Genomic DNA, 14,948 nt, shown 5'->3' on the forward strand with positions numbered 1-14,948 from the left:
GGCAGTCAACTTGTGCGGAACGAACCGTGCACACACCTTTCGTAAGCCCAAATGTTCGGTCAAAATGCGATAAATCGATGGTTTGGAGATGTTCAATTCAATTTCCATGAATTTCAATGATAATTTCGGCTGATTTTTGATGAATTCACGCACAGTTTCGATGGAATTTCCGGTGATCACGGATTTTGATTGGTCCACATGTTGATCGTCATTTATGTCCTCACGACCACTTTGAAAACGTTGAAACCACTCGTGCACTCTGCTACGGGATAGGCAATCATCGCCATAAACTTGTTTCATCAACTGAAACGTTTCGGTAAAAGTTTTACAAAATTTAAAGTTGGCTCTTTGTTCGAAACTCATTTTCGCACCGATAACACAAACATACTGACACTTAAAGCGCAATAACTTCACTTCCAATCAATGAAATGTCATGAAATTCTCACTGGACAATCGATAAAGATAGCAGATTCTAACGCACCAGTCGACATATAGATGGCGCCACCAGGTGGCACTAGAATCAAAAAATCCTGTTTACTTTGGAATGCACCTTGTAATATGTGCTATTGTGGATCATAAGAACCCTTTTTTAAGGTTTCAATATTTTAAAAACAACAATGACTTCGTCACTGAAATTTATCCTAACTTTAAGAAAGTAACGTTTATTATATCAATGATCTGATTTATGTTCATATATTTGTTGTTTCATTTGAATTTTTGTGACCACTATAGACCGCGATATTGTCATAGTTTTAACAATACAGGAGTCTAAAGTCTTGTGGTAGAGACAAAGAGAGAGAAGCATCAATTCCCACTACAACTTGTTCTATGTTACCGGAATTGACCCGGATTTTATTCCGCCAAAACTGTCTTTTCGAAGAACTCTATCCTGTTTGGATCGGTGAGTTTTAGATTAAGTTTGTCATCAGTGCAGTAGGGTTACTCCGTATCCTCCTGACTCGTGCTGGTATTGAGTCCAACTGGGGCCAGGAATTTTTCTGCTGCGTCTTCGCGAGAGAGAAAGAGAAGCATAGATTCACGCATATGAGTGAACTATGAGAATGATAGAGTTAACATAGAGCACACCTAGTGTGAAATTTAAAAAAAGAAAATGCTTTATAATTTTCGATATTTTACATCTTTAAAAATGGGTCTGGGTTTCAAAAATTTTTTGAATTACAGCTTTCCGAAGTGTAGCCGCTCAGTTCTATCAGCTTTAACAGTTGTAAGCATGTTTTCCTCGAAACAGCTTTTACTGAATTTTATGCAGTGATAACGGTAAGACAAATGCTCCGATCATCATGAAATTTACTTTTGCCTGTTTTGTATATACGATCGGATCAAAAATCCTATAATGTCAGGGCAAAAGCGACCAACATGTGACTAACATTCAATTTTTTCTTAAACGCCGCCATTTTGTAAATTTTTTACTTTTTTTTTAATTTTAAGTCATTGTATGAAAGATATTTTCTAGTTTGCCGGCAGTTTTTTATTTTTATGTTTCATTCACAGCCGGAATCGCTGCAGCAGTGGATGAAGAGATCTTTGGAGATATCGTATATCTGAAAAAGTATTTTATTCCGTCATACTAGGAGTGCCCCTTAGCTGAATGCTTTAAGTCAGTTTCTTATATGCAGTCACAATAGTTGGAATTTACTGGAATTCGGAAGTTACAAGAAAAAATAATAAATAAGGAGACATATTTTTATACAACCGAAAGGCTGTAAAGCTCGTATCGCTTGAAGAATTACATATAAAGTATTTTGTGTAAATTTTATTTTATGACGAAAAAGAAGTTGTTATCGAAGGCGTTACACTGATTATGGCGATCTTCCAATTTTTAGGTACTTTTGTGTTTAGGTGCAAAATGTGGCTCAGTTTCGCCGATTTCTTTTCAGCGACTAATATGTTGGGGTAGAAATGGAGAGTATATAGTAAATGACTACGCTATGCGAAGCTCAAAATACGCAGTTTCGCAATAATTTTCTTTGATTTGTAAAACCGAGCATCGGTCGCCGTTGAGTTCACATGGCAACCATTTGGTCGCAATTCCAAATATTCATGAAATACTAAACAATTGTTGTATTAATAATTAATATTTGTTGTAAATTTTATTTACAACTTCAAGTACATGACGTTCGGGTTTTCCTAATTGTAACGATATAGGGTTTTACAAATACTAAATTATAAGTAATAATTTATTTAACATTTAAATATTTAATAAATAAAATAAATGGTGAATAAAAAGTAATTCGACGAGGATGGGATTCGAACCCACGCGTGCAGAGCACATTGGATTAGCAGTCCAACGCCTTAACCACTCGGCCACCTCGTCCTTGTAACAATCATGTGCAAAGTTTTATTTTGTTATTAAGCTGTCAAGTGGCACAACATTGCCGACAACAACATTTGCAAATTCGAATGCTTGTTCAGTAATGAACTTTGTAAAAGCTTTGGTAATAAAATTTAAAATATTCTTTTTCTTGGAAATATTTTAACAAACTTAATCAAAATTGTATATATTTGCTTTTTTCATTCCTACGTATTTGAAGTTTCCACTCTTTCTCAGTTTTTTGTGCTACTGAACAACAAATAAAGTTAGTTCTTTTTAGAAAACTTTAATCAGTTTATTTTATTTTGTTCGATAAAAATATTTCCTATTGGACTGCAAACTATTTCACAATAAATAAACTTATACCATTTAAATTAATGAAAACGTATGAAATGCAATATTCTTATGGCAGTTCAGATCTTCTCCACGTTCTATTTATATTGGGGCAAAAGTACAATGATCTGCTTTGTACAATAAAGCTAAAACAATTTCTAGTCATATACATATGTACATACACATATAAACAAGCTTGTGTTATTTCCTAATTCACTGCTACCGAAACAAATGCCAATGATATTGCCAAAACCAGTACAATCACTTTCCCTTGAGTGCGTTGAGGATCAATCGGAATGCGCTATTGCAGGATAATGCCCAAAACGGCACAGATATTGCATTGGGGACACCTGTTGGGAAGCTCAATAGCCCGCCAAGTGGTTCAAAGCTAATATTTTCATTAAACACTATAACCGGTGAGTAACGATTGCGTACTGTAATAATGAAGAGTGCCAGTGAAAGGATACCTTTCAGTAGATAGCCCACCACAAGTTCAACGGAGGCACCTTTTAAACGCTGCATATTATCTTCACTGCGCAATTTGGACTGAATGGTTTTCAATTCATTTTCGGCACGCATTAATTTCACAGTGTAAGTGTAGTGACTTGTTCCAGCCGAACCTTGGCGAATGCGTTCAACCTTTTCACGGGCCTCTTTTAGCTGCTGTTGCAACTCATCACTGGAGGCAGAACCAGAAACGCATCGGAAAATTTTTGACAGCTGTAACTGTAATAAAGAAATATAGTCTTATTTGATGTATATTGCTGATTCAATGCCGGTGGCACTTGGTTACTCACCAATTTAACCAGGTCGCCTACAATGGTCAACAACAGGCACAGCACAGCAATGGTTACGAAGAGGAACATTATAACAATTTGTGGTTTTGAATGCTTTGGACAGATAGCGTTTATGGCCAGGTGGGTAAATATCGTTGTACTGTTGTTATTTAATTAATAAACGTGATTCCTAAAAAAATATTGAGTATTCTCTTTTGTCTGCTCTTATTTCTGTTTTGGTCACGAAAATTCAATGAATGTTGCCATACTGTAATAATTTTGTTTGGTAAATTTCTTTTACATTTAAAAGCAAATCCAAAAAACGTTTAATTTAATAATATTGTGATTGTAATTATATCCAGCATTCACTAATGAATTGCATAAATCCTGAAAAGTCATTTAAAATTGCAGTTCCAATTATAATTGTATATGTATTTGAAGCATCGCTATGAAATATTGTCTGAGCAACATTTTAAGACCTTGTACAACACTGCAACATATGGTTTTTGTTCGTTTTTTGCAAAACATGTAGACCACAACAAACGTGAAGATTGGGGAAAATTTCGTTGATTTTAGCATAATGACGGATCAAGTGCGCGCGGGTTTAGGTAATTTACCAAAGAAATTTGAATTCTTAACAGCGCCGATTTCTCGGGGATCACTACGTGGTGTGAGGCGGTGCGCCGGCTGCGGCCAGCTGAATGGTGTACGCAGTTCTATTTGTCGAAATCAATTTTGTAAATTACGAAAAGAGGCACTTCGTACGCATATACCATTAGATCCAGTGCAGCTGCAATGTCTGGATAAACAAAAGTCACTATACTCACTACGTAGAAAGGAACAAAACGCACAACCTCGCAACTTTGTGTTACTTACTGCGTCAAGCAAAAGCGACGCGACAAAATACGAATGTTACACCTGCAGTCCAGGTGTACCAACAAACGCAGATCTTTGTAAGCATATTTTAGCCTGTACAACCAAACCAGATTCGCTCCAAAAAGCGGAAGTCTTTACTATTTCCCGTGATGTCTTGTGGAACCTGAATGGCTTAGATAATGAGCATAAGGAACGTTTGTGGAATACATATCAACAAGAAGAGAATAATGTGCCTGCAGTGCAACGAATTTCCAATTCCTTATTTGTAGTCAAATGTGATGTATCAAAAGTATTTCCAGCTGGAAGATTACATGTCACAGCTATCAGTAATGGCTGCTCAACGAAAAAAGGAATATATTCCTGTGCATGCAAAAAACTGAAAATCATTGTTGAACCTGATAATTCGGTTGTAATGCAGGAAGAGGTGTGCGATCACATCTTGTTAGTGCTGGTAGCGGTTTTAAGTAACCGCAAAGGAAAAGCGTTATTTGGAAATTTTGCAAGCGCATTGAAATCGTATTGGATGCCGACTTATATTGAGACGCCAATCGTTGATTCAACACAGGAGGACGCGCTGTTTGGTTTGAGCATAGATATAGGTGGAAACTTTGACATGGGCGGTGGTGATAGTCGACCAGGCGATGATATTTTTATTTATAATAATGATTTCATGTCTGGTGAGGTGAGTCAAAACAAAATACCATGGATCTATATAATTAAATTAAAATATTTATCTTTCTTTAACTACCACGGCAGAATATTCCTGACTTCGAAGACATTATTCTGAGTAATCCCACCAACCCTATAGAACAATTACATAAAAATAATATAATGGATAGTTCTATAGCAATAAATTCTACTACCAATCACAACGATATACTACATCCTGGTGATCCGAATTTAGGTTTAAGCTTTGCTATTACTGCAGAGGACATAGAAGATATCAAATTTCATGACGCTCCATTCATCAATGGCGTAAAATCTCTGTCATCTTCAGCACTATCCAACAATGTTACTACTGCACATTTGGAACTGAGTGATTGCAAAATCGAACTAATGGACCAATTTGAACTAACCGATCAAATTGATCTATCGACAACCGATGACATCACGTTGCAGCAGGACCATACATGGCTAGGTAATGGTATAAGTATATTGGAAGCGCCAATACTAAATAATACCACATCGATCGATAGCTGCGCTACAGAGCCGACAACTCTGGAAACCGCAAATCTAACGCATTCTACAACCATTTATGATAATAATTCGTTATTAAAGTCCAATCACGTGGTCGAGGCACCACCAATCGAGTTACCCACCATTGCAGTGGTCAAGAAATGTCCAGTTAAAGCTTCCGATTTGGTGAATAGTGTAAATACGCGTAAATTTCCACCACTACCGGAAAAGAGATCGATAATTGTTAATGGTGTAAAGCCTTTGGAACAGCATTCAGCACATGGGGCAAGTATAGTTTCAAGTGGCGACGAACCATCGCTAGCCTTTTCATCGTGGTTGGACTATGTCATTGAAGTAATCAATGAGAGTGTTGGTATTGTGGAAGAAAGGAGTGTAGAGCATACGTTCCATGTACATGAGGTTTGTTAACCCCATATGCAATTCAAATAATTTTTTAATTCGGGGTTTTTACATTTTGTAGGAAATATTTGCACACTTTAGCAAAACCTTCTGTACCGGCGTAAAGCTGCGCATGCCTAGCAGCACAACGGTCATAAAAACGGGAAAATACAAAGGACTTATAAAGTACGTTTGGTACTTTACAACTGCATCGACTGTGCGTCGCATTTTCTCCACCAAAAATGTAAGCACCGCTGATAGCAACGAAGGAAAATGAAATAGTGTTACTAATTACACAAATAAAATTTTAATATACAAGTAAAATTTTTTTTCACATTAAATAAATTTTTTTTCACATTAATTAAATTTTTTTTTTCACATTAATTAAATTTTTTTTCACATTAATTAAATTTTTTTCACATTAATTTAATTTTTTTTCACATTAATTTAATTTTTTTTTCACATTAATTTAATTTTTTTTTCACATTAGTTAATTTTTTTTTCACATTAATTTAATTTTTTTTTCACATTAATTAAACATTAATTAAATTTTTTTCACATTAATTAAATTTTTTTCACATTAATTAAATTTTTTTTGTGCTTACATTTCCAGATTTCGCTAGAGACGGAACGCATTTTTGAATACAACTCCGATGGCGATTTTGTGCCATATGTTATAAAACCTATTGCGCCCACTACCGACGGCAAATACAAGCGGGTTTTTCCCAAAATGTCGCTATATAAGACACATATTTGGTTTGAAAGTGGCAGCAGCGTAAGTTTGCAATGTTTTCACAAAGTCCTTGGTCTAGGGTGTTCCATAAAAAGATCATTTACCTTATTTCAGGAATATAAAAATAGTTTTAAACTTGAGTGGCTACCCAGTGCCTTTCCAAAGAGTCACCATGGCATACTGAAACTGGAATTCACAGTGCGTGTACAGGATCCAGAGGAAATGCAAAGAACGATTGCGGGAAAATAAGCGTAGTTATATAGCAAAAGTGTTAAATAATTACCTCAGCAAAGCAAGCTGATAAGTTACGTGATACTCTTACTTCTATATGTATATGTACATATATAGTATATTGAACTGAGTGAAAAATACTAAAATAATAGTTAATAATTTTTCATAGCGCGTTATTTATCAATATCAGTTAATTAATTTCGCTGCTAACATTGATCATATAATTTCCTTTTGTAATTGAATTAAGCAAATTGCGTTATTACTAAATGTTATTGTTAATTTATTTATATTTAAGCGTGAAGAACTTAAATTTTTAAAGACTTTAAAAATAAAGAATATATTAAAACTTAATTATTAATTATTAAAACAACATGTTTATAATGAGTTCCGTTGGCCGGATGCCTTCCTTATGAAAACTGGTTTTCAGAGTTTTTTTTTTGAACTTTAGTAGAAGTAGTTTTCATATATATATATTTTTTTTTAATTTGCTGAATACATATACATATGCAATCCTGTCTATACGCGAACTTGTCCCTCAGTTCTTGAAATAACGACACAAAATTTGAACACATCATTCTTTCTAAAAACTAAGCTCTTATATGAAAAACTGTTTTATTTGAGTAGATATATTTAAGAAACTTGGAATGCATTATTTTTCAAAGCAACAATTCAATCTTCGAAGAAAATGTGCGATCGGCTAACTATAGCATATAGCTTTCATACAAATTGAATTATCAATATGCAGTTCTTGTATGGAAAACTTTTTTATTTGACAGTATGTCTTCACTAAATTTGGCATGGATTCTTCTCCAAGGCAGCGCTACAATCTACGAAGATATTGTTCAGATCGAACTACTATAACATATAGCTGCCATACAAATTGACCGCTCAAAATGAAGATAATAATCTTTTTCATCAATTTTATGTTATAAGAAATGCACCTGTGAAGGGTATTAAAGCAGCGCTGCAGCCGAAGTTAAGATTTTTTTCCTGTTTTAAATAAAAATCACGAAATTTTTCTGATTTATTCTTTTTTAGTTTATTTCATACTTTTATTCATTTCAATTCATGTTCTGTTTTCATTAATATAATATATTTGTATATATACTATATTTATAATGTATATATTTTTATAATTCTTATCTCCTTATGCTTAGCAGCTAAATAATTTCATATTTCAATTCTGTTCCCTCTTTCATCTCTTTATAATTATGTATGTCGCCTGCATTTTGTTTAGTTATGTATATACGTATGTATGTATGAATTCATTTATGCATTTTCGCACAATTTACAAACTATTTCACATCAATACATAAATACATATGTGTTGTATGCATGTATGTACATGGTTATACATAGTTTGAAGCTGAGCAGTTGCAACAGCTTTAAAAGCTTTGCTTTGCTTCGCCAGTCAGTACAGAAAAATAGGCATTGCATTGTAAATGTGTTTGTGCAGAATTTTCATGATTTTTATAAATTTTTTCAATATTTTACAAGTTTTGGTGCGCACACAAGAAACATTCTAATTGTAACTGAAAGAAATTGTGACAGTCGCAGTTGTTTTTGTTGTTGTGTTATGAATATGCTTTATGCTACTAAATCGCTTAGCCTATACATATATATGTTTGTATGTATGTATTTTACATCGACATGTAGATCACATTTTTCTCAATTTTTTAATTACGTTGAATAACCATTTTTTTAGTAATCTCATCCGTATATGAAACTTATTTGTATTATCTGCTAAATAAAAATGTGTTTTCTGTTTTTTTTTTTTACTTTCATTTGTGAACACTTAACACTTATGTATGTACACCTGTATGTGATTATTTTCATAAATGACACGAAAATTTTAATTTTTCACCGTTATTATGATTTAGTGTTGTTGTTGTAGAAATATCAAATTGAGTTTTTATAAAAAATATTTGGTTAAAAAACTTTATTATGCCAAGCTAATAAAAAGCTGGCTTCTGCAGCCCTTTAAAGTTAATTTATTTTTAAATATTAAGCTTTTAAGAAACTTAGTATACATTTAGGATCAAATTGTTGACAACTGGAGCGTTAAGAACTTCCTGTTCAGTAGTTTTCGATATCAAAAGAAGCTGTTTGTGTTTTCAAAAGTTTACATTGCGTAGTTCTCGCAATGAAACTGAACGATGGGCCTCGAAAAGATTCAAAAAAGTTATAGTTTTTCGAAAAACAGAAAAATTAGATTGCATAAACAAAAATCTTATAGTTAAAGAAAGGGTATGGAAGGAATCTGCTTATATTTTTCTTTTACTTAGAATTTCGAATTTTTTTGCTATTATTTATGCGCCGCACAGTATTAAATTTTTGAAAATTCAAAATCTTTCACTTTTAAATTCATATAATAACGGGTGATCCAAGTAGATGTACTTTTTCAAATAGCCTGTTTTTGCCAGATCACACGTGAGTCGCGTCAACTGTCGTGCTATTTTTGTTTAGTATTGCTTGGCATTTCATCATGGAAAGACTTACGCCCAAATAACGTCAATTTTATTACGGAAATTCACGATCTGTGCAGAATGTGTTTCGAGCGTTTTGCTCAACTTATAGACAAAATAATCGGCCTACTGGGCATACTATTGCAACATCATCGCATACTTTGAGACCCAGCATGCATTATTGATAATATTCGACCGAATAGACCACGTCCAGCACGCAGTGAAGAAAATACAAGTATAGCAGCCGTAGCTGAGAGTCTACACGAAGACCGTGTGGAGTCTATTGGGTGCCGTTCGCAGCAACTCTGGCTGACGTATGGAATGACTTGTCGAGATCTTAATTGAAAGCGCACAAAATATAGCTCGTGTAAGAACTGAAGCCGAACTTGACCATCCCAAGCGACATTGCTTTGCTCTAAGGGCTCTTGAAAAGTTCCAAGAAGATCCGTTGTTTTCGAGCCAAATTTTTTTCAGCGATGGCGTCCATTTCTGGCTCAATGGGTATGAAAAAAAACTAAATTGCCACCTGAAGAGATTCAAGAGCTGCCATTTCATCCAGCAAACACAACGGTTCGGTGTGGTTTGTGGGCTGGTGGAATCATCAGTCCTTATTTCTTCAAAAATGATGGCGGTGAGAACGTAACTATCAATTGCGACGGTTGTCGCACCATCATAACCGACTATTTAATGCCTGAAATTGAAGCTCGTGATCTCGGCGATATTTGGTTTCAATAAGACGGCGCCACTTCCCACATATATCGCATCAATCAATGGATTTATTTATATTGGAAGTGAGCAGATAATTTCATGTTTTGGGCCGGTCGATTGGCCACCAAGATCGTGTGATATCACACCATTAGACTTTTTCCTGTAGGGTTATGTAAAGTCTAGAGTCTAAGTATGTGGACAATCCCGCTGCGATTCAGGCCTTGGAGCAAAAGAGCACGCGTGTCATTCGTCAGTTACCAGTCGAAATGCTCGAACGAGTCATCGACTAATCGGACTCAACGGATGGACTATCTGAGACGTAGTTGTGGCCAACATTTGGAAGAGATTATTTTCGAAAAATAAATGCCAAAAAATGTTCCTTCGAATGATAATAAACGTTCCACATTAATTTTTTAGTTTCTTTATTTTTTCTTTAAAAAAAATTAAGGAACCTCGAAATGTATTACCCTTTATCTTGTTTTGTTTTTTTTTTATTTAAATTTGAAAATTGTTTTGCTTCAACTACTAGTTAAAAAAATATAAAATTTTTAAATTATTTTATAATTTATAATTAAACAATTTTTAATTTTTTTTATTTATAATTAAAAAATAAAATAATTATTTATAAATAATTTTTATATTTAATTTAAATATTTTTTTAATTAATTTCAATTTAAAAATTTCGGCCTGTATAAAAAAAAAAAACAAAAATAAAAACAACAATTATTAAATTAAATAAATTAACTGTTAATAATACTCTGCAGTGTTTTATAATATTCTCAAGCGAAAATGAGCTGCAATTAGCTTTAATAATCAAATAATTTTTAACATCTGCTTGTTAAAATTCGCAGTTATCATTACATACATACAAATGCTGACCGTACATTGCCACATACATATATGCATGTGTGTCTGTGTATCTTTAAGCTTTCTGCACACTTGCGACTTGCCAACCATAATTAATGGCCTGCACATTTTCAGTTTTCTTTGCACTTAGCTTAACTTTTTTTTAGTTTTTATACTCCATTTTACAATACATACACAATTACTCTGCTTAATTGCATTCTTTTTTTTACTTAGAGTGTATTTTTTTTAACTTTTTACAAATTCGTTAATTGAAATTGAATTCACACCATTCGTTACGTTACGTTACGGTATCTACGCGCATATATCTACGTGTATAGCTAAGTGTCGGCTATAGCTATGGTATGTATGTATGTATTTACAGTGGTGATTTGCATTTATGCCATCTAGTTATGTATGTATGTATAGGTGCAACTAGAATTAGCACGCAGGCGTGATTGCCTGCTTACCGCGAGTTGATTAAATTTATTTAATTTCATATTTCTTCTTGTGCAATTACTATTTAAATATTTATTTTATTTAATTTTTTTGTTTTAATTTTCTTTTAATTTTTTTGTTTATTTCTCTTGTGCAAAACTACAAAAATGCAATCGCTCATTATTCCATATGTCAACGCTTCTTTACTCACTACATTTTGCGCACTACACTTACATACATACATACACGTTAATTACAATTATGCTTAACCTATGCATTAGTGTTTATTATTTAAACAGCAAACTGCTGCAGTTGTGTAATTGTGTATGTGCACACATATACATTTACATACATATATGTATATAGTATATAGTACATATGTATATGTATAGTATATATGTCTGCTTATGTGTATATTTCCTTAGTAGCTTCTAGTTTACAGTGGTCAAATTTACAATTGTACACATGATTCCGTCTTCGCTCTCTTTATAAATAATTTACTTATACTAAATATCTGTCTGTTTACAGCTTTTATCGTCTAGTTTTACTTTTCCTCTAATTTTTTCTTTTAGTATTTGCTAGTTTTGCGTGACTTTTTTGTGCATTGAGAAACACTACTTTTCGAATTTTTTGTTTTGTTTTTTTTTCTTTCTTTGTAAATATGCCTTTGTGCTGAAAGGAAAAGTATGAGGACGGACGAATATACACAAATGAGAAACAAGACAAGGACACTCAGTAGTTTGACATTTATGTTTGTTATGCAAAATAGTTTTTTTTACTTTTTATTTTAATTTTTATTTTTTTAAGTAGAAAATATTTATGATTCTTATGCATAGCTCCAGGTGAAAAAAGTGTAAATTGTGAAAATAATTTTTGTTGCAATACATTTTTATTGCTGGCATGTGTTCTTCATTTCATTATCTTTTGTTAATGTTAATACTATTTTCATCACACACATAAATTAAAAAAAAAAAACAAAAAATATTAAAAATTCAGAATTTTTTAATATAAAACCAATTTTTGTTTTAATTTTTTAAATGCAATTATTGGAAAAATGTGAAATATATTGACACGAATTTCCCAACAAGCTCATAAATTAATATTTAATAATAAATTATTATTTAATAACAAATTATTATTTATAATTTTTGCACAAAAAGAAACAATTGCCATTTTTAAGACGGCTACAACACTTATATAAAGTAGATAGAAAATAATTATCATAATTAAATTTAATTATTTTAATTAATTATTAATATAATTATATATATTATATTATAAATAATAATTATTGGTATTATAAAAATAACTACAAATAATCAATAATTAACAACAAAATAAAACTTAAAAATGTTTAATATAAAACCAAAAAAAGTAAAATTATTTTAATTATTAAAAAAAAAATACTAAAATAATAATTATAATAATTTAACTTTTTTTAGTTTTATATAATTGAAATTGTGATTCTTATTTTAATTATTAATAATTATAATAATTATTATTTTTATTAAAATATAAATTCTTTTAATAATTACTTATAATCAATAATTATTTCTTTTTTCATATCTAAAAAAATAAATGAAGGTAACACAAAAATATAGATATAAAATGAAATAAGTAAATTATTTAGTTATCTCGTAAAATTTAAATGAAAACAAAACGAAATCAGTTATTCTTTAATTACTGAAGCCTTTGGAAAATATAAATATATTTATTAGCATAGTCATGGCATAAAGAACACCTTAAGTTAAACCTCAATTACGAAAATATAAAAATTAGAAAAAAAAAATTAATTAATTAAAAAAAATAATTAATTAAAAAAATTTAATTTAAAAAATAAATAAATTAATTAAAAAAAATATAATTAATTTTAAAAATAAATTAATAAAATATAATTAATTGAAAAAATATATAATTAATTTAAAAATAAATAAATAAAATAAAAATTAAAATTAATAAAAAATATAAATGAATTAAAAATAATTAAATTATGATTTTGCGACATTCTATATTTAGCAATAAAAGGTGTTTTCTAAATTTGAGTACCGGGCAATAAAGTTTTTATTCAGAGTACCGGGCAATAAAGTTTTAATTCACTTTTGCCTGAGCTTGATATTTTGAGGTTATGCCTTTCATTTTATTTCAATAAGGTTTCAGGTTCGCCTTTTCATGCTGTGATTCTGTATAGAAATTACTTCACGCAGAATGGAAAGTAAGATGTATTGAAAGCCGGAGGCCAGCATAAAGTATTCGTCTCCCTATCATGGTCCAACCTATGTAGAGCTTACTTCCATTGATCATTTTAAAGCAATTTTTATGACTAACCGAAAACCGGAATATTTTAAGCTAAAACTGCTCGACGCTAAAAAAAACCGCTTCAAATGTTTGGCTACGCATACAAACGGAAATTCGAGTCATTTTCGAAATGCTGGCAACATTGTTGTGCAACAATTTACTAAAATATTTTTTTTTGCTGGCACCACAACAAACATATTTGTGTTTGTTCCTTTTTTCAAGATATAAAATAATCAACTGTCGTTTCTGTAAAGAAAATCGTAAAAAGTATTGCGCAATATTTTTTTCAGCAATATCTATTACTGCAGTATATTCTTAATATTCTTATTATATTTAAACAAAAAGTTAGTTGGCATACCGCAATTGAATTGAAATTTGTTTACAATTAAGCAAGATTTTTTTTTTGCCAATAACATGTTAGAAGAAATGCCGTGCAACATTTTCTACTGCAACCTTTTGGCGATATTGATGAAAATAATTCTCATTCTAATTAAAAAAAAAATCCAATAGCTCAAACAACCGTAAAAACTATTGCAATGGTATTTCTTTAGTAAATATTATTGGTAAATGTTGCGCAAAATTTCAGTGCAACATGTTGCAGTTAACAGTAAAAAACTGTAAGTAGATTATTAATAAATGATGTCGATACAATTTTTTTGTGAAACATGTTGCTAGCAAAATTTACTCATATTTTTTACCAGAAGCTTTGAATACAATTTTCCACTTGCTTCCTAGCAACATTTAGCTACATTTGTCTTAAATTTTTTAAAACGAAATCCCTCACAAGCCAGCAATATTTTTATTATTTATTACAAATATGCTGCTAGCAACATTTATTCCATCAAAAGTTTATTTGAACAAAATCTACCAACAATATTTTGATATTTATTACAAATAATTAAGTTTTTGTGCAAAATGTTGCTAGCAACATTAAGTAATATTTGTCTGCAGTTCCTTTGAATGAAATCCTCCATATGCCAGGTATATTTGACTATGTATAACACATTATGAATTTTTTTATGCAACATGTTGCTAGCAACATTTGTAAATATTTTCCTGCATTTTCTTTGAACAAAATTTTCCAATTTCCAAAAATCAAATGACTAATTATTGTATTATAATGAAAGTTTTTTTGCAACATGTTGCTAGCAACATTTACTAATATACGTTTGTAGTTTTTTTTTTTAACAAAATTTTTCATATGCCAGCAATATATGATTATGTATAACTCTTAATGAAAAATTTTTGTGCAACATGTTGCAAGCAACATTTACCAATATTTGCTTGCGTTTTTTTAAACATATTTTTTCACATGCCAGGAACACATAATGAACATTTTTTTA

The 14,948-nt window shown here is 31.2% G+C and overlaps 2 protein-coding genes and 1 non-coding gene across 3 annotated transcripts; 1 reads left to right on the top strand and 2 right to left on the bottom strand.

Moving 5' to 3' along the window:
• Positions 1–2,253: 2,253 nt before the first annotated feature.
• Trnas-gcu (transfer RNA serine (anticodon GCU)) lies at positions 2,254–2,335 on the bottom strand. The gene has a single exon. It is a non-coding gene; the product is annotated as a tRNA-Ser (tRNA).
• A 267-nt stretch (positions 2,336–2,602) lies between these two features.
• On the bottom strand, positions 2,603–3,686 carry LOC126750998 (guided entry of tail-anchored proteins factor 1). Its single transcript, XM_050460888.1, has 2 exons — positions 3,463–3,686; positions 2,603–3,391 (listed from the first exon to the last, which is right to left on the bottom strand). Exons 1-2 carry the CDS (start codon positions 3,529–3,531, stop codon positions 2,927–2,929), a joined length of 534 nt encoding a protein of 177 aa, XP_050316845.1. The 5' UTR covers positions 3,532–3,686; the 3' UTR covers positions 2,603–2,926.
• A 264-nt stretch (positions 3,687–3,950) lies between these two features.
• LOC126750946 (uncharacterized) lies at positions 3,951–7,171 on the top strand. The gene is made up of 5 exons (XM_050460804.1): positions 3,951–4,999; positions 5,074–5,913; positions 5,975–6,136; positions 6,506–6,667; positions 6,740–7,171. The coding sequence occupies exons 1-5, from the start codon at positions 4,022–4,024 to the stop codon at positions 6,872–6,874; spliced, it is 2,277 nt and encodes a 758-aa protein (XP_050316761.1). The 5' UTR covers positions 3,951–4,021; the 3' UTR covers positions 6,875–7,171.
• Positions 7,172–14,948: the final 7,777 nt, after the last annotated feature.

The sequence above is a fragment of the Bactrocera neohumeralis genome, chromosome 2 (assembly GCF_024586455.1).
Source record: "Bactrocera neohumeralis isolate Rockhampton chromosome 2, APGP_CSIRO_Bneo_wtdbg2-racon-allhic-juicebox.fasta_v2, whole genome shotgun sequence".
In the NCBI taxonomy this organism is placed as follows: domain Eukaryota; kingdom Metazoa; phylum Arthropoda; class Insecta; order Diptera; family Tephritidae; genus Bactrocera; species Bactrocera neohumeralis.

Coding starts and splice junctions, on each gene's coding strand:
- LOC126750998 (XM_050460888.1), bottom strand. CDS start 3,531: ATGTTCCTCTTCGTAACCATTGCTGTGCTGTGCCTGTTGTTGACCATT. Junction 3,392..3,462: donor TAGGCGACCTGGTTAAATTG/GTGAGTAACCAA, acceptor TCTTTATTACAG/TTACAGCTGTCAAAAATTTT.
- LOC126750946 (XM_050460804.1), top strand. CDS start 4,022: ATGACGGATCAAGTGCGCGCGGGTTTAGGTAATTTACCAAAGAAATTT. Junction 5,914..5,974: donor ATACGTTCCATGTACATGAG/GTTTGTTAACCC, acceptor TACATTTTGTAG/GAAATATTTGCACACTTTAG. Junction 6,668..6,739: donor GGTTTGAAAGTGGCAGCAGC/GTAAGTTTGCAA, acceptor ACCTTATTTCAG/GAATATAAAAATAGTTTTAA.